Source organism: Charadrius vociferus, unplaced genomic scaffold (genome assembly GCF_000708025.1).
Source record: "Charadrius vociferus isolate BGI_N301 unplaced genomic scaffold, ASM70802v2 scaffold247, whole genome shotgun sequence".
In the NCBI taxonomy this organism is placed as follows: Eukaryota; Metazoa; Chordata; class Aves; order Charadriiformes; family Charadriidae; genus Charadrius; species Charadrius vociferus.
In genome coordinates this window covers 276,538-296,980 of record NW_009649188.1, presented here as the reverse complement: position 1 = coordinate 296,980, position 20,443 = coordinate 276,538, and the positions used below count along the sequence as shown (strand labels likewise).

Genomic DNA, 20,443 nt, shown 5'->3' with positions numbered 1-20,443 from the left:
TCATTATTATTTCCCCTAACAGTTACCTCAAGCCTGTGACAGTGATGTAGTCTTCACTGCTGTTTGGTGGCATTTCACTGACAGTTAGCACTTTGTTATCATTGGACGACTGCTCAAAAGACTCTGGAGAGCGATGCAATTTTCAAAATTCAGTTTTTAATTAATAGGTATTCATCTCCAGGCAGCAGTCTTTGAGAATGGGCATGGAAAGGAGTTCCTGTAATACTGAAACTCAGACTCCCTTTAATGCAGCATTAAGGCGTGCTAACTGAGAAACCAGCTGACCATTCTCTTTCTTATCCAGAAAAGGATCTCCTGACTTCCTGAAGGTATTAATAAACACTATACATATATCCATGACCACTGAAGGACTATGTCCAGACTTAATTTTGACTATAAATATGGCGATGCCTGTGACCCAATCAAAAGAGTACAGATCTTTCAGAAAAATTAAATCAACTGTCATCCAGCAAAAACTGGAGATCTTAATTCTTCCTCAGTCGATGTTTCGTCATTTTCAGAATCTCGCACTTTCAGATGCAAGTGCTTCATCAACAGATTTTGTATGCCTCTCCCCAGCATAAATCCCATAATGCAGCTGGTCATCCTTTACAGTAGCCCAGGACATCTGCTTGGTGGAGAACCTTGCCGCCCACTCTCCTGAACTGTTAACAACAATGACACCCCCCAAGCCACCAACTCGTGTCTTCATGTAGTCTAATGCAGTGTCAGCAGCCATCTCTGGTGACATTCCTGAAAAGAACAACAAGATAACTTCATGGTATATGTCTTGAAATAAGTTTTTAAATTCCCTTTCAAGTTTCACCCCTCCCCACAAAGCCAGCCAAATCTAACTCCTTCAACTAAACTGCAAGAAATTTCCAGTGTAGCAAAGGAACTGTTTACAGGAAGGCTCTGAACAGTTGCTAATAGCTGCTATGGTATGGTGCTGCTACAAAGACAGGATTTAAATAGCTTCAGACTGTAGTTCAGTTTCAGTGTTTGATACAGACTAACTCAACTCTGTGTTGAAGACAACATTCCTTATGCCATCATTTGAAGGGAAAAATGCCAATCTGCAAGCTTTGCGCCAAAGGTTTGTCACAAGCTAGGTCTAAGCATTTACAATTTGGAAAAAAACAACACATTAAAACAATCAGAAATTTCAGTCATCTATGTTCCAAGTCCACTGGCTGCAATGGAGCTCAAAGCATGTACTTCATGTTGCCATAATTTATCAAAAGCAGACATCAGCATTGCTCTTCCCGAAACTTCTGAAAGTATCAGGCACAATGAGGACTCAATCTACTAGACATCAGAGAAAGGACCGGCAGAGCAACTTTATCTTTTCATTACACTTAATTCATATTGAAAGGAATGTTTTCTAAATAAATCCAAAGTTAACGTGTGCATCATACACACAGGCCTGTAATAGTTGCAGAATATTTGTTCACTACAAGTTTGAATATATATTCAGGAATGCAGTTGGCTTGGCCTAATTGTTCTAAGATATATACCATCGGTAATGTTATGCAGCTTAGGTTGCAGAACAAAAACTGACCTTCATGCCTTCCCTGCAAATTTTAGTTAAAACCGAACAAAACCAGCAGAGTCAGAATTATTCACAGCACTGCTGACTGACAGGATAAAGCTCCTTTCTCTGAGGTTACGGGTGACACTGTGACTATTCAAGTCAGTGGCACTGACTTCAAAGGGTCAGTATTTCACTGTTTGATTTTTCATCAAGACAACAGCTGCCACCATAAGACAGAGATTCCAACAGCTGTTAAGACTGGCAAAGCAATTCACTCCTGAAATATGAAAGTAAATTTTGCAGAGTTGGTCTGAAAGAAGATATTTTCTATGTGCATTACTGAATAGCTGAACTGCATTATGAAAGAGCTCTATAGTTGTTCTTAAATCTGCAACTTCAATTGACCATTCAAGGACTCAAAAAGTTATAATAACTTGAGGGTTTGTTTTCAGCACCTTCATGGAAACATGGAGAGGGGGTGGGGGAGGGGGACATGGAAAAAAAGGTCTATTGCTGACGTGTTTTCCTGGCAGCTGAGTTACACTTCTGGGCAGGATGAATGAAGGTAGAGCAAGCACAGGCAGGGTGAACAAGTGCAAACCAATTAAACATGCACACATGTGGGTTCCATTTTTTTTATCTTTAAAAAAAAAAAGAAATTTTAATTTGAGCCTCATTTGCCTTTCATACTGATTTATCACAAGTCAGATAACTGCTATCAATGCATAGGCTTTGCGATGCAGTTGACATCAAGCCAGAGAAGAAACTGGTTTATACAGTTTAGACTAAATACAGCTTGGAAGGCCATTCACAAACTGAATACTGAGGGTCACAATATAGAGGGTAAGGGGAGATCGTAATGTTTTAGAGCTTTGGGAAATAACTTGTAGGTTGTATTTTATGCTACAACTATCACATTAGCCAAGAGATTTACAGAGAAATGCACTCATTATATGCAAACAGCTCTATAAAGCATAAGAGAAATATTCTCAGCTGTTACTTGTCTCTCTGCTTACTGCCTCTCCAATGAAAACATAAACTGAAAGTTTTCCAACTATTTCCAGTTCAATTGATCTCAAAGTAAGTTACACTGTACTGCCCAAAAGCTATGGCTTTCTAAAAATAAAGGTGATATCTATATTAATGATTCTTCAACTGCATACAAGATAAGTACGTTGTCTGGCTATGTTTACAGGCTGTAATATAATCAAGGGTTTAGATGACAGACTAACCCATGAAGGTAAAGCTCCAAAGGGTCATCCCACAGTCAGATTATATTACAGTCACATAAGACATACTGTGTCAGCTGTTTACTACATACCCACCCAGTCAGTTTAGTATATTTTCCAATACAAAATGAAAATTTAAATCATAGTTAAAATGTCTTAAAAGTGTTTCTGTTGCTATAATCAGAGTTGTTAAAATAAAGACCTTTGCAGTTTATTAGAAAGGTGATATCATATGCTTTCTTATTTCAGCTTTGATTATCTATTTCTAGCCCTCCCCTACTGCTTCCTGAAATACATCTTGCTTTTACTTGTTTTCTATTTCACAAAATTTTAGTTTAAAATGGGGAAAAAAATATTAAAGAGAACTTCAGTTAAACAAAGCAGGCAATAATGTCTTTCAATGTACATTGATCTAAAGCATGATTAAACATCAAGCAGCATAGGTATTTCTGTCCACTTAAGGCTATTTTTGCTTCATTAACACTTTAGGATTTTGTTTTGTTTTCCGACAGGTGACCCATCCACATACCCCTGGCAGCAACTCTTCTAACTGCTCTACGATGATAGTACATAAAACGAAACCTGTCATTAGGCAATGTTTCCTATCCTCATTATTTCAGTTAACAGGAAGTTTGGAATATACCTTGCTCCATGTGATAGAGGATCAGTCGGGCTAACACCACTTTCATAATGCTCTCCCCATGTCCTGTGGTTGAAGTGGCACCAGAACGGTTATCAGCATAACCTCCACTTCCTTTTCAGAGGGGGACAAAAGAAAAAAAGGCGACAATATTCTGTAATACAATTTACAAGCTCTACATTGTTTAAAACAGGTACCAAACATTTCTTTCTAAAGGTCCAGCAATTCTGTGCACTTCTGGGAGTAAAGTGTCACTAACTAACTTCTCTCTCATTTCTGCCTCAGTGTGAAAATATATGAAAGAGATCAGCAACAGCTGGATGAAGTAAGTTGCCAAGCTGAGAGAGCTAGAAGCCTAGTGATCTGCTTGTGGTACAACAAGCAGAAGCAGGCCAACACTTCACAGAGATGGGCAAAAACATTTTCCAGAACAGCAGGGGATGGTATATTGAAGATCAGCAAGATAGCGATGGGGTACAAAATGCCAGGTCACACAACATTACCAATTGAGAAGATATGAAAGAAGATCTTGTGAGGACATTGGTCAATTCACCAAAGTTTGAGGGGAACATCTTCGCAAAAACAGGTAAGAGATTTGAAGAGCCTGGGCTCTGGTGAGGCATCATGAAGCACCCCTGAAGAATCTTGCAAGTCCTCACCACAAGCAGTGTGTTTCTTCTGTTGGACTCCTACCCACCTCTCCCATTAATTTTTTTTTTTTTTTTTTTTTTTTTTACTCCCATCCTTGTTTTCCTGGCACATTCCACACCCTGTTCTTCACCAAGCTTCCGCTTGCTCAACACCCGTGTTTCTAGCACATCTCCTAAGAAAAATATTTCCCAGGAGCTGGGGAGGAACATACCACAGAACTATAAACGAGGTACTGGGGGAGGGGAAGGGGGCGCAGAACACCAGTGAAAGTTTCTTCCCTTTTGTACTTTCCTGATCAGATCAGACCACTTCAGTGGACCCCGATTTACATGTGGTAAAACACTGCCACAATCAGTCTGTCAAAGCCCCCTTTCAAAAGGCTCTAATATTTAAAGGGACAGCTGGCATTTCTGTATCCAATCCTGCAGATGTCTACTGAGAGTGAAAGTTACAAGCAATACACTCAACAGTGCCCAGTTTCACAGACCTGCCTCCCCATACTATAGGAGCCCTTAATATGATCTACGTAAGAGAAGGGTATTTGCAGTCAGAAAGCTGCAGTCAGAAATGAAGCTGAAAAACGTAGTAAAAATGCAGAGGGTACCAAATATTAGCGACTTAGGGAGCAAGAGAAAGTTAATATTAGTTTTATAATAATCATGTACTGCCAACAGCAGTTGGAGTTTGGAACACGGTTTACTAAAACCACTTATTTCAGGGTAGAACCCTGAAAGCAATCAAATGGCAAGTCTGTCCCACGAGAGGAAGAAGTCTGGGGAAAGGATTTCAAGTGTCTCTTTATACTTGGATAAGAGATCTCTTAAAATATTTCCTTTATTCCACACCGCATCCATTAGGCTTCGAGGCAGTCCTATCATGGCTCTCTAAGAACAGGAATTTAGTCAAAGTTGTCATTCATTTTACATTCTGGCTAACTGATATAACAAACAGTAACTACAATTACACCTACTTGCATAGTATCGTGAAAACAGCATCTTAGTATGGAACAGGCTACATTTTTTGACTTAGCTGTAAGCATAGATGTACAAAAGGAGAGCTTTATCAGAATGAACAGAAAGGAAACACAGGGAAAAAAAGTTAGCATTCAGTAAATGACAGAAAAAAGAAATTCCCATCTCAGATTTCCAGACAGAAAAATGTTGGATGATGATAATGATGACAGCACTACACCTCTACTTCCAATCCTTACTTGCAATCTCCATGTTGTGTTAAGGAGCTTGAACTTTGATACATTTGAATGTTAGACCTCTGTTTCAGTTGTACCAGGATTTATTTTTCATTTCACTAAAGAAAAGGAGAATGTGTAATACTTTTTTTTATTTATTTATTTTTTTCTTCCTTTAAATGATAGACCTCAAAAAAATGAGAGGCAAGACCCCACACCCCATACCTATGCACGCTGTGTCACCAACACGGCCAATTAGTTTATTAGAGAGTCCTCCAGTGGATGTTGCACAAGCTACATTTCCTTCACTGTCTATAGCAACAGCACCTACTGTTCCAAGGTCTCTGCCAAGAAAAACAGTTTACAAAATTAGGTAGAATTAAGGCATACCTGCCAAAGCATGTTGCATTTATTTTCCAGGTAGCTTTAAAAAAAAAAAAGATTACTGCAAAAAAATTACTGCTCATCATAAAGCTATTTTTACCATGCTTCTCATTACAAAAATAAAAAGCAATATACAACAATTCTCACAGCTTTATATTTAATAGAGTAGAAAACACTTGGGTTTTGTTTTTTGTCTCCCCCCATGACTTGTTTACCTTCATAGCATGGAAACTTCAACTTGGGGAGGAAAAAACCCACAAAACAAAAGCACAAAAGGGCAGAAATATTTCTAGCCATCAGTTCTGGAATAGTTTTTTGGCTGTGACACACAACTTTCTCCTAAACGGCAACTCAAAGACGCAAGGATTGTCTCCACTGTCTCAATGGGAGGTTAACCGGAATTATTAATGACAATGCACGTAAATGAGTGAATACAGAAAAGGAAAGTAATGTTATGAATGCACGGAATCATTTCCTTCCTGTTCCTCCTCTTTCCTCTTCCTTATTCCCCTAAATGTTTGAATGCCACAAAAAAAGAAACAAACAGAAAAGTTATTTAAGTGCCTTTCAAGTAGCATTGTTCACAATGCATCATTGATACATATTTTCATCTTTGTACTCAACTACGCAATCTTGAGGTTTAAATCACTTGGCCAGTAGAATCTGTTGAAACCACACATCAGCTGCAAAATCTTCATGCACTGAAGAAAATAGAAGTCTCAACTACTGCTTTATTTCTTCAGCACAGAAAAGTCACATAAAATAGGCTGCTTGAAACGTACGCGTGTATTCATACTTGGACAAAAAAAGGCTATTGTAACTTACTGTAACAGTTGCTGCACTGAGAAGCAAGACATTACTGAGAAGCAACAGTTTGAGTGTCCACATATTCCAATCTTGGCAATTCATGTAGGAACATAAAAGACTATCTGGTTAGCAGATGTATACCAAAAAAATCTAAATCCCTCCACACAGGAAAAGAATTTGTAACAATCCTTCAACCAACAGGTGACTGAACAGGAATACCTCTGGAAGTTGCCTGGGCACTGGTGAGAGTCTCTCTATAACCCCACAGAATCTAAGATAATTAAGTCAGACAAAGTCTTTGTGTACCATGAAATCCACAGTCAATTTCTCAGAGAACCAACTTCCTGTTCCCTCCCGCTTATGTTAAATAACATACTGTCAGTCCCTACACTTCATTCACAGCAATTCAAAGTTGACTGATGAATCACAGGCCTTACAAACTGCTCTGACATTTATGTGGAGACGGACCTCATCTCAAACTGATATGACGGTGCAGATGGGCTTCCCACCCATCCATCTGTTACTAATGATTTGCCGAAAAGAATATTAGTAAATCCAGTACTCTCTTGCACGCTCATGTGGCACTCTTCAACCAACTACAGTTAGATCCTCCTGACAAATTAAGAAAGGTGCATCCAGATGGATATTTCCTAGGTATGTATTCACCTTAAGCAACTGTGAGAATAACAAAAGTACACAGATCACGTACACAGCAGCTATCTGTTTTGGTACAAGAGCTCAACTGGCAATAAGTAACAAAGTGAACGTGTCTGACATACCTTATCTGCAGTGGAGCAAATAGACAACTACGCTCTATTTCTTACTATTCCTTTAAACTTTTTTATTGCTTCAGTGTCACATGTTTTCTTTGTTCATCTTCAGAACAAAGTCAAGGAAGATATAAACAATCTGTTGCATAGCTAGTTGACTCAGAAACATTACCAAGGCAGGCAAAACTGTCCAAGTAGAGATATCATATTATAACCACCTCTCTATTGTTAGTTAGGGACAGTAGCAAGAACCTCAACAATTACCTGTAGTATACCAGAGGATGCTACTAGTGGTAATGATTTCGCTCAATCAAGAATTATTCTTACGTACTGCATACACTGTGATACAGAACGGGTCGCTTGGATTTGTTCATTCCCTTTTGTCTAAATCTTTCATTATCCATTACCCACGAAGTTACATGTACTTATTTTATCCCCCTTCAACTAACAGGGCATCTGCTATTTCAACTAATAAGGCATCTGCTATTTCAACTAATAAGACATCTGCTATTTTGTCTCTTAGCCCTGCATCAGTAGTAGGGTTTTCTGTCGACTGCTGTCAGTTGCTCCTCAAGTCACTCTTGTACTGTGATTCACAGAGGGGCTAGTAGCCCATCTACTACCTTACGGCTGGACTCAACTCCCTTTCTGTGGGGTTCTCAGGCAATTTCCAGCAAATCTTCACAAAGGTACGGTCAGAATCTTTGCAGTGAGAGACTGAAGATAAAACAAACCACACCTTATTCTCAGCAACGGAGAATACGTGCAATGGAATCACAAGTTTTTAGCATAAATGAATGTAGGCTTCTAACTAGCAGAAGAGAAAGGTCTCCCTTCTGGAGAAACCAAACTTTGCTTGGAAAGATGTGAACCCCCAGGGTTTGCAACATTGTTAGGACCAGAGGACTGGAAGCGAAGTACACACCAACCTTCAAATTCCCAGTATGATCTGGTATTATGTTGCCTCTGACTAATACTACTTCACCTTCTGCCTGTTCACCTCAGGCAAGTTTCTGCATTATCACTGTGGACATAACAAGGAAAAAAAGAACAGTCCACATGCGATAGAGAAACAAATGGGCTGGCATAAAAAAAGACCTGTTTTCAACTTTGTGAATTTGTGCTGATATCTTGGGCACTGGTTGTCAGAAAAACAACAGCACGGCTAAGACAAGAAAGCATCTCGAGCCTTTCAGAAATACACAAGCCTTCTATTATCAAATATTCCAGAACAAGACAATGCTGGAATTGAAGATTCCTAACACTGTTATAAGAAAAAAAAAAAAAAAAATTAAGCAGTTTTAAAGAATGAATGGAGACTCAGATGCCGCACCATTCCAACTTATACATTCAGGAGACCAAGTTGCTGTAGGGGCTATGCCATCCTCAAAGTTCTTCATAATGAATTATAATACCACACAGTCCTTGGATAGATCACGGATGAAAAGAAAAATTCTGTTGGATACAAGATGAACTATGACTAAGTCAAGGAACAACTTCACTTTGTTTACAAGACCATATTTACACTTGCCTCCTGAATTTGTTTTTCCTTCTAGCTATTTACTAAAAGTAATATATAGCTTGTAGTTTATAGCCTCATTTAATGGACTTTAATTAACATGCCCACAGAAGAAATTTCTTCCTTTTGATCCACAAATTCTTCAGCTCTGCCTCTCTCATTACTTCTATTTCACAGAACATACGACCAACACGTAATACAGCATTTATGTCATGTAATACAGTGTTTTCCTATGCCATAACCATTGACGTACAAATGGATGCTCAAAACAATTTAGTATTTATGCCTAGCTCACAGGCATAAAAAACATTTTTGACACCTGATGATTTTCCTTCCTTTCCCATCCACCTCACTTTCCCCTCTACTTTATATGAGACTTGCTTATTTTTCAAGTGACTTTCTTTTTGCTATTGTGCGATACCACCTGGTAGCATCTCTTTTCACACCCCCCACTACACTAAACTTCTTGGTCATTTTTTTTCATTCTCGTCTACAACAACAGCCACAATCAGCACTCAGAAGGAGTTACTAGTCAAAATCTGATGTTGTTTAACTACCTAATCCAGTTTAAAGACAAATCTGATCATCTACTTAACCAAGATCAGCTTTATTAATTTTTTTTTCATGGACTTGTTTTAAAACGTGGACAGCAGATTTTTTAAAAATCACAATTCCTCCACGGAAAAGAACTATAAAAAGTGATACCTGCTGTTTGTTAAAGCTGCTTTATGCACTTCTGTAACTGATGATTTTAAGAGCAACAAATTCTAACTTTGTCCTCCATTAATGCCACAAAAGCTAGGTGACTGACAATCTTCTTAAACATCAACAAGTTTGTTCAAGTTTGTTCTAGTCACTTATACTTGAGCAAATTCACTGAAAAGTTGATTTTTCATTACTTTCACTGAGGACATACTGTGAAGATGGTATCAAACAATGTAACACTTGAAACTGAAGTATTCTCAAGTCTGAATACAGGCCTTAAAGCTTTCTTGGGTTTTTTGTTTTTGTTGTTTTGGGTTTTTTTTTTTGTTTTGTTTAACAGGTAGCACAAATTAAATTACCTGAATTTAAAAAGAAAAAATATTTTACAGAACACCTACTTCTGAAACTCTTCAGGGTTGGAATCTGGCTCAAGGTTCTTCTTCCATCTCTCCCGGGATCTGTCGGTTATGAGTTTCTCCCCTGGAGTCTCAGGAATACCCATGGCCTGAGCAAACAGGTGTGCACCACGGTCAGTCAGCAGCATGTGCTTTGTCTGCAGAAGAAAGACAAGAGATTAACTGAAAATTCTTGTTTTGTGTTGTACAGAGCAGTTTTGTACAATCACTCTTTATTTTTAGAAGTATCCACACAAAGAAAATTACAAATTTTGTTTTAAACTTTCTACATTTCTATGCCTATATCCTCTTCAACTAACTGAAAAAAATTTCAGCTCTCCAAAACACAGATACAAACATACATCATTAGTTGAAAAAAACTGCATTTATCTATTTACTACTTATTATAATGGGAAAAGAAAAAAATATAAATTTGCTTTTTGGCATGCAACTTCTTTGTACTGTTTCTAGTCAATCACAAAATCACTACTGAACTAAGTGTTTCGTCCAGTTAACTAAGAGATCTAGAAGGATTTTATCCAGAAGGAAAGAATGGCAAATAAATTCCTTTCTGTTTAAAGGTATCGCACGTCGTAAACTAACCAAAAAATATAAATACCATACACTAAAGCTTTTCTTAACATCAGCTGAACCATTTTATTTTAAATATTTCCTTCAACTAGCTGCTACTTTTATAGACCTATAATTTCAAATTTAAGAACAGAATACTGTTCTAACAGGTTTGACCAGGAAACGTTTGCTCTCTCTTCTAACAACATTTGCAGAAGCTCTATTCTGATTCCTTTATTTAGCAAAGCACTTAGACCAGACTTTAAGTCAACAACCTTAGTTAAATCCATGCTTCAAAGTCTGTACAGTTTGGTTAATTCCTATTTTAAAGAAACTTCCCAGATAAATTTGTTTCATTAATCCTTATACTTTAGTAGGAGCTCTAAAATGTGATTTATTTATTTATTTATTTATTTAAGATCTGTGTCCAAAAATAAGCATCAATTTCTTGGACCACTACACAGCAGTTAATTGTTCACCAGAGCCCAGGAAGGTTTTGGAGGAGCAGTGGTCTGACTATACAGTATGGAGTCATTTTAGAGCACAGCACCAAACTTCAAGCAAGCTTTCATGTCCATGCAGCAGCACAGCACACAGGTACCAGGTGAGGCCCAAAAAGAACCACATGATGCTGGAGGCAGCAGGCTCGCAAAGCCTTGGAGGGCACCAGAGCGGCACATACTCAGCTCTCAGCCTGAAGCGAGGATGCCAGCTGTTGGGTATTTCTGTGTTACGCTGCATTCTGCAGGACATCTACAGTCTCAAAGCTTTGGACTTTTAAGATGCTGCAGACTATCAACTTCTGTTGATTTCTAAAGCAACGACAAGCAATCACGACCATGACCAACCCATAGCATTGCACTGTTTTGAAGGCTTCCAGCCAAACCTCTTCCCAACCCACGGACACTGATCTCTACTTAAGCCTATTACAGCCTCTGCACTAACCCCTTCAGATAGTTACAGACGCGGGAAATGTGACTACACTTCAGGAATGTTTCTAATGTGGTGGACCCGACATCAAACATTTCTGAAAATTGAAATGCTTTTTTATTGTCAAATTAAGTCCTCAATTCATGAGAGTACTGCTTTAGGGAACAAGAAAAAGGGGTTACAAGGAAGAAGTCCTCTGTACGTGTGAAAGAGTGAACAACAGGCTTACATGCTGAGTGATGTTACCAGACAATAAAAGACCTACGTATTTTTAAATAAGCTAGTGTTCTTAGACTTGATACCCAACTTCTTTGTGCAATACTGCCCCCCTCTGCCACTAAACCACCAGAAGCACAGGATCCAATAATTCAAATCGGTTTTGGTGGGAGGTTTTTTGTTTGTTTGTTTGTTTTTAGGAAATACATGGAACTTTTCTTGTGACTTTATCTGTATCAGAAGGCTGTGTCCTCCATCACTTGCTTTCTCCAGCAATTGACACTCTATATCATCCTTTAAATAATTTAAAAAAAAACAGAAAGTTTTATTGTAAAAAATTGAAGTTATTTCTTAAAACTTTTTCAAAGGGTTCCCTCCCATATGCAGATTCTGATAACATACCCACCTTCCTAAGCAGCACAAACAAGAAATAATAGAAGAACAAAAAAAATAGAAGAATAAGCTCCTATAATAGGGTGGTTTGGTTGAGTTTTTGGTTTGTTTTTTTTTTTTTTTGTTTTTTTTTTTTTTTTTTTTTTTAAGTCCTCACCGAAAAGAGGGTATCTTAAGGAGAATTTTGTTTTTCTCTTCAATATATCTTGTCGATAAAAAGAGCTGGTAGAACATTACCAAATAACCGAAACCCACATTTTTCTGTCTCATCCTTCTTCTACAGTTTCATGAATATGTTTGCTAACTTTAAGTGCCTAATTTTTCTGTGACACAATTATTCTAAGTAATCCAAAAGGACAAAAAAAAAAAAAATAAATAAAGGATTCCGGAGATCTTACTAACAAACAACAAATGTTGGCAAGTTAAGTTAATTTCATGGGAAATGGGGGAGAAAATGCCCCAAATTTCTGCAGCTGGCCTAAAATTTAATAATCCTGGCAGTGCACAGAGTCCAGCAAAAAATTGCACCTTTGCCTTGAGAAGTCTCTGTTCTAAGCTAAGTTCTTCTCTGCCTAATGTAAAGGGCTGGATGATATAGTAGGGGAAAACATACACACAGTTCACATATACCAATGAATCAGTGCTCTAATGCTCACGAGATGCCCATCCAATTAAGTGCTGGAGCTGAGGGAGATTACAAACCCCATTTGAAAGCAAAAAAAAAAAAAAGCATCCATTTCAACATATCATTCTATTTTTGTTCACTACAAACAGGGAAAATTCAACAGGAATTTAACTACTTTCTCAAGCATTTGTTGAATTAGTTAATGCATTAAAAGCCTTCCATCTCTAGAGGCTGCCATGTTCAATATCACAGTAAATCATGAATGGAAATTATTTTGGTATCCTTCCTTCTACCCCATGAATGCAGACAAGTTTGAGCCCAGTGAGAATGTGACAGCACAAAGGATAAATGTGTGCAACAACAATCTAGAACAGCTACTCTGGCCACCAGATGGAGCCCATATTGTTCCATAACAGTAATGGAAATAAAAATTACAAGCAGGTGGGGAGGGGTTTTTTGGTTTGTTTGGTTTTGGGAGCTGCATGTTTCAAAATTCCTTAAGGCAGAGAGGCATCTCAAAACCACTGGGAAATAAGCATCCTAACATGCTTAGGACACCAGGAAAAATACAGTCTTATTACCCAGGAGTCATAAAGTTAAAAATATTTTTAATTACACACAGCAAAACAAAACACACTCTGAAATGTACTGTGAAATATCCTGTCTTGATGTCCCAAAATTCCTGTCCAAGATGAACAGAAGAGTAACATCATTTGGTAAACCCATTTATAATACCTGATGGAGAAGCCACCAGAAGCTCATCTCAAGATATATCAAGCAATTTAGGCCAAAAATTACATTTAAACTTTCTCACGTACACAGAACTACTTGAATCTGAGCCAAGAGTAATACACTTCACCATAAAATTTCACGGTTTTAGGCCTACACCATTATACTTGGTCCTGTACAGTTAGATTTTATGATTTTTTCAAATTTAGTTTCAACATTTTTGAACACCAGAAGCACCACACAATGCCAAGACCAACCTTATAATAGACAAGAAAGACAAGGGAAAGGTGGTGGGTTTTTTTTGTTTGTGTTTTGTGTGTGTGTGTCTGTGTTTGGGGGGTGGTTTGTGGTTTTTTTTTTTTTTAAACACTTTGGAAAGTTATGTTTTCAAAAATCAGCAGTGTTGTTTTGACTTTATTCCTGTTGACTTAAATGGGATTTTGTCATGGAGAAGACAACAGGGAAAAATAAATTAAAATCAGTGATTCTGGAATATGAACTGAACAATGGGCATTAAAAGAAGTTATCGACAGAAAAAGTCCCCAACAAAAAACTAACATTCCCCCCAACATGTAGAAGACATCTCTCCACCCTCCACCTACGTTCTTAAATTTTGAAAAATTTGGTCTTGTGAAGCTGTCTACCAGCTATACTTATTTATTTGTTCTAGTTAAATGATAGAATAAAACCCATATGAACCAATAAAAAGCTTATTCATTCAAAATTTTAACATAGTTTTCTAGTAAACCTACATCTCACTGAAGTATTTATATTAAATACTTCAGTGAAAAGTTCTGATTTTAAAAGCAAAACTATCCTCCAATTAAGGGCAAAAATAATTGCTATTTTCTTTGGAGCCTGTTGAGGACAAATTACATTTTAATCATCTTTACAGATCACCAAAACAGGTTTTGTTTCCTCAAAAGTCACTTTGAAAGGTTAAAGAAACATAAATCCTCTGAGTTCATAAGTGTTTTGGCAAATATGAACCCTTTTCAACAATAGGACAGCTGCACTAGTGATGAAAAGTGTGAAACTCCAAAGACAGCACAAACTTTTTGATCACTGTCACAACCTAGTAATGGTAAAACAGATGCACATATCACATAAATGAGCTACTCCATCCTGAACCATACCACTTGCACCATTTCTGAAAAACAAGAGAAGTCTGCTGTGGCAGATATTAAAGGGACTTCTTAGTGAAGTAAGGTGTGATCGATTTTACATAGAAGGTCAAATAATAATAATTTTGCTGCCCTGACAAGTTTGACTCTCTTGGAAAAATCTGTCACCATCACATAGTGCTAATGTTATGTTCTACTGCCGGAAGACCATGACTTTGCACAAAGGCCACCATCTGATTAGGTCACATTGGAGAAGGCTACCTAGAACAAGATAAGATTGCTTACATCGACAAATATGTTACTGAGTCATTTAATTCAGTTCCATGTCATTGCAAAGTCAACAGTATATTATTCAACTTCAATCTTGCAAGATCAAGCAGAAGACTCAGTGACAGCATAATGCTCTTCAAAAAATAAGTGAACAAAAAAACCCTCCTGTAGCTGTGGAGCTACAGGAGATCGACACGTATAGGTCAATTTCTCCCTGCGCTTCCAATTGCATGGCAGAACTTATGTTTCCTTGGAATACTATTTTTAATAAATACCTCTCAAAACCCCTTAAAGTAGAAGTTCTTCATGGTCATGACCATAGTTTCCAAACACTACCATCCGTTTCTCCCTTCTTTCCTGCTTTAAAGCACTACGCAAACATCATTGAGGTGTATCAATATACCAGATGAAGTTCTAAGGGAAAAAACGCTTCATGCTCAAGTACATATTCAGCATACCTTTTCCATGACAAGTCGAGCAAGTTTTATTGGGTTTGCTATACATTTAACTGCAGACACTGCTCCAGAGTCTAAATTTTTTCCATCCATGATAATGGCATCCATTTCTACTTCACCTTTTTCATTTAGAACAGATCCACAGCCTAAAGACCAAGGGGAAGAAAAAAATTCAGGGAGGAAGGCAAAAAGAAGAAAATCATTAAGAGCTAACCATCAGGTGATTCAATTATAAGATCTCATCAAGCAAACTTTCTCTTTCCCAGTTTGTTGTCTCACTTATTGAAAATATCTCCTGAATGCAAACAAAACAGCAGAAACACTGCTGAGTAAAACGACAAAATCTAACCATTAACAGAAGTCTCACAGGGTACAATGTCTACTTTAAAATTGAGTTTTACTTTTATCAGATGAAAACCACACTTCCAGTCCCATCCAAAATGATATACTAGGTATGAAAGTTAAAATGACCAACAATCACGAACAGAATTCTTTATCCCCCAGAGCATTTCAAGTGCACATAAAAGTATTTTACCTTTACAGTTCTTCCAAAGGAGGATACAACATAACCCAACAAAATAGCATGGTGTTCAATCCTATCAACAGATTAACGCCACATAGCATTCCAAGAAACTGCCAAAATTGATGGTGCAGAATAAAAGTGTCCACTCACTAGTGTGACAAAAGCTTGAAATAACAAGTTCTTCATTACCAAATAAAAACAGTAGATGAAGGAATTAAAAGAAAATAAAAATCAGGTAATAGAATGTTGGGTAGTTATTTTCTATAATTATCAGTGCTATCACTAACCTAACTGAAAATTAATGAGATACAAAATGAGACAATGCAAATAAGTGGTTTTTTTTTTAGTAATGCCAATAGCTATCACAGGGGAATAATCAGTTGTAAGTCAAGTGCACAAGCCTTGCTAATAAGGATGGAGAAGACTAAACTTAAAAAGAAGTAAGAAAAAACAAAACAAACACCACAGACTTACACAGTAGCTTTGGTCGAAAGACATGAACATTTTACAGAGCTAAAACAGTGAAGAGAGACAGGTGCCCTCTAAGAATAATTCATCCCACTTGCCTTAGAGAGCTGTATAGCCACCATTTCTCATTCTACTGACCACAGTGAAACCCTGTACGCTACGGCAAGGCTAAATACTAAACTTCAGATTATCTGAGGTAGGATGAATCCCTCCTTCTATGGTTACAGGCTGTCTTTTCACCTGCCTTCCAGCACAATGAGTAGGGACTACCTGCCTCTGAGGCCATGGTATTCACTGGTAGCAGCACTGGAAAAAAAAAAAAAAAAAAGAAAAGTCTGGCTCACTTGTGAAGCAAAGAAGCGGGTGGGGGGAAGAGACAAGAGAAGACAGAAAATCTAAGGGGACACAAATAACGAATGTGTCTGACATTAGGCAAATCCCAGCATGGGTACTAAGAGGAGCATTCCAATTCCCTCTATTTACACATAGAGAGATCTGTCCTCTGTCCTGCAACAGCTGAGAAGAAAAGAGTGTGCAAGGTATACTATAATGACAGTTCTTGTATCTGAAGCATTCACTCCAAGCTAGTTAATACTGCTAGCCAAAGAGATCACATGAAGGATATATAACCAAGGCCACTTCCTCAGCACAAGCAGAACTCGAAGACTTCATCATGCAGCACAAGTCACTAAAATGGTATTTTTAGACAACAGTGTAGCTTCTGAGCCACTCCACCAAGCCTACATCAAGATGCATCTATACAGCGTGGTTAAACCCTGTAATTCAAAAAAGGACACAACTTGATCGTTGTGCCAATTCTTCCCAACCTTTATTGTTGTCTCCTACCAATGTCTGTGTTTTCCTAGAAAATATTACAGTAAAACAGCTTTTTCCTTTACAAAGATAAATACCACATGGTGAGTTTTAAACAGCCACTCTAATCAGGGCCCTCTTCACATAGCTTTCAGCCCATTTTCACCAGCTACTGAGAGCAGCTGTATCTAATGAGTGTTAACACAATTAGATGTATCTGTAAGTGATTACCAGACAACTTGCCATTTAGATCAGCATAGTCAAACTCGAGTAAGGGTAAGCTCAAGTCCAGTTTAAGCAAATTTTGCTAAAAATGGCTCATTTAATATACTACAAACAAGGTATAAATATTGTTAGAACAAATTGAATTAAACACCTTCAGACAAAAAAAAATAACATACATTTAATTAAGGATAAATAAGACCTCGGAATATGAATAAGTGTGTCACAACCACATATTGCATTTTGTACATTAAGCGAAATGTTAAGCTATAACTGTGTATCAGTCAATGGATACAGTAGAGTCTAAGGTCCTATCCTCAAACATATGATCATTTTTAGAGGAGTATACACTGCTCACAGGTGTCAGTTCAATGATGGCACGCTACGAGACAGCATGGCTCAGAAAAAGCGGTATTAGTGACAAGATCCCACATAAAGGTTACAAAAAACCTGTAAGAAAAACGCAGCATATTGCTAGTTATTGTGATCCTACTTAGGGTAAGTGCCCAAATGCTTCAGACAGTTGTGTAAAAGTTCAATAAATGAGCCTAAACAGATCATTATAAAGTAAGCTCTCATCACTGAGAGTCACACTGAGCTAAAATATATTTCCCATTTAAATAACGTTGATCTACAGAACCATCAAAACTAGTGTATAAGAAACCAAGAAAGCATGCAACTGTTTACACGGAATGATTAAGAAAGAGATGTAAATAATCTTTGAGCTTAAATTTATATTGAAGTTGCTTCCACATTAACACTGGATGCTTAATGCCAGGCAGAACACACTGAAGAGATGCTTCTCAAGAATTAGGATTTTTTCCTGCCCTGAAGTAGCTGGCGTTTTTAAAATAGCAAATCTAAATTCTCTCAGAGAGATATTTTGAGACTTAACCCAGAAGTATAAAGACAGCCAAAGGCCAAATAGATACTGATTTACTGACCTGAGCAAAATAAAGTCCTACAGGCTAGTGACTGATTTAGAGAACAAATGAAGAAAAGTAAAAGTTAAATGAGAGAATGCCACTGTGATGTTAACTATATAACAGTACACACCACACCTGTAAGTCCACTTCATTATTTAAGCTCTAAAAATCAAGACGTTCAACCTAAGTCAGTAAAAAAACACTTAAAGTTTTGTAGGAAGTAAAAGCTCTCGTTCGCTCTCAATTACAAGGTGAGAAGGAAAAAGAGACTCTCTGCCAAATAAGTGTGCACATAACCGATAGCTATGTTATCTAAAGCACTGAACACTGACAGGTCTGTCTTTCCATGTTCATTCCTGACATACCTTGGTGGGGGTGGGGAAATATTTTCACTGAAATTCATTAAAAAAAAAAAATTGAGGTCATACGAACAGGAGAAAAATATGTGACTATTGACATAAACATTAATTGTTAGGAAATCCAGTTATGAACCCTTAACTGTATAAATTCTTGACTCATACACCATTACTGCATTATTTCTGATGTATTATTTACAAAAGCAAGCATTAACTAAGAGAAAAACGCCTAAAATCCCAAAGAACAGTATTCCTCTGGCAATAGTAAAGGTCAATAGTAAAGGCTTAAACATTGCTGCAAATTATATACAAGTGCCTTAAACATGACTATTAACTAAACATACCCTCCATTAAGGAGTCTGTGTCTTAAAACTGAATACACAGCACAGTAATGGGAGAAAATTTACAAAAAAGTAATAGAGTACCACAAGAATGAAACAGCAGGTAAAAAACACTGAAAAATGAGAAAAAGAGTAACTCATCTGCCTGTGTACTCATGAGAAACTACAGTACATACTATGCTCTTTTATTATACAGAGAAATAAGCTATTTTGTGACACCAATATTTACTCCACTACAATGTGTATCATTCAAAGAAAATGCCAGCCAGCATTTTCAGAAGCATCAACGCAAAACACTTGAAATACAGAATGATTCTAAACCCACTTAATTCTTGAAAAATTACCTGCATTAAAATGAGGATCATCTTCCATTGATCGTACTGCCTCCTCAACTGCATCTAAGGAACTGCCTCCCTGCTTCAGGATACCATAACCTCTCAGTGCAGCTCTGACAACACCAGCGCGGCTTCCCTCCTCTCGTTCTTTAAAGATCCGGCCAGCTCCACCATGCACCACAATGACAGGCTTCATCCTGCCAAATTCCTCCCAAGGATTTCAGCTGTACACACTTGTAATTAGCCTATTTTGGAAAGAAGAATCTTTAGCATGTGCTCCCTTCCAAATGGACAGAGCCCTACACACCAGTTAACAGATACGTTCAGTTTGATGGCAACCATTTTACCTTTTGGAAGCTGAGTAATCGCGCAAAGGAGCTCCTAATGCAAGTCTGGACTGGAGGAGGCCCTGGGAAACTTGGTGCAACTTTGAGATCAGCTCTGCTTTGAGCAGGGGGTTGGGCCAGGTGGCCTCTGAAGGCCCCTTCCAGCCTTAGTTCCTCTACAGTCTTATGATTTAGCATGAACCCTGCCTGGTAATATTACAGAAACAAGCGCCTGCGCAACCCTTGATCCTGCTAACTGTTCTCCGTGTTAGATGGGTAGCTCTGCCGTTCGAGTACAGTAATATAACCTGAGATAAAGAAAGGCGACTGACCTGACCTGAGTTAACAGCTTAACCAGCTCTGCTGCCTGGATTTCAAACCTCTGACCTCTTGCAAAACTTTGTACTTCGTGGAGGAAAACACGGCATTCAAACCTGGATGTCAACAGTTTGTTGTTACTGCTCACAGCCTCCTGTGAGGGGGGAAACAAAAACACAAAAGTGTTGCTATGCATCTTTGGTGCTGGCGATTACTTTTTTGTTTCCAGAAAAAGGCAAAGGAGAGGCAGCCTCACCTCCTACCGCAATGTAGGGCACCTCACAGAGGAAACCCTCCACCTTTCGCGGGGCCTGCTATTTTTGGAGAGGCTGCCAAGAACAAAACCCAACAGCATTTCCCTCATCCCATTCGCTAACCCGCCAGAGAGAGTCTCCCCGTGGCCCTGCACCACCCACCGCCCGGGCCCTCGCACTCCCGGGGCCCCCCTGCCCCAGGTAAAGCCGCCGCCCGCCCTGCTCGGGCGTTACAGCCCGAGGTGGGGCAGAAACGCCTCCATTACCACCGAGGATGCCGCAAGGGAGGCCTTTCAAATTTTTACTTCGACCGGCAGCTACGCTCACCCCTCAAGGAGGGTCAGGGGAGGGGGAACTCGATACGGGCTCTCCTCAGCCGCGCATCGAGCCCTGCCGGGCATCGCCTCAGCCCGGGGCGGGCCTGGCCCG

At 38.4% G+C, this 20,443-nt stretch overlaps 1 protein-coding gene across 1 annotated transcript; it reads right to left on the bottom strand.

Moving 5' to 3' along the window:
- Positions 1-407: 407 nt before the first annotated feature.
- ASRGL1 (asparaginase like 1) lies at positions 408-19,312 on the bottom strand. Its single transcript, XM_009888843.1, has 6 exons — positions 19,126-19,312; positions 15,136-15,278; positions 9,824-9,978; positions 5,466-5,584; positions 3,407-3,517; positions 408-753 (listed from the first exon to the last, which is right to left on the bottom strand). The coding sequence occupies exons 1-6, from the start codon at positions 19,310-19,312 to the stop codon at positions 518-520; spliced, it is 951 nt and encodes a 316-aa protein (XP_009887145.1). The 3' UTR covers positions 408-517.
- Between the last annotated feature and the right edge of the window lie 1,131 nt (positions 19,313-20,443).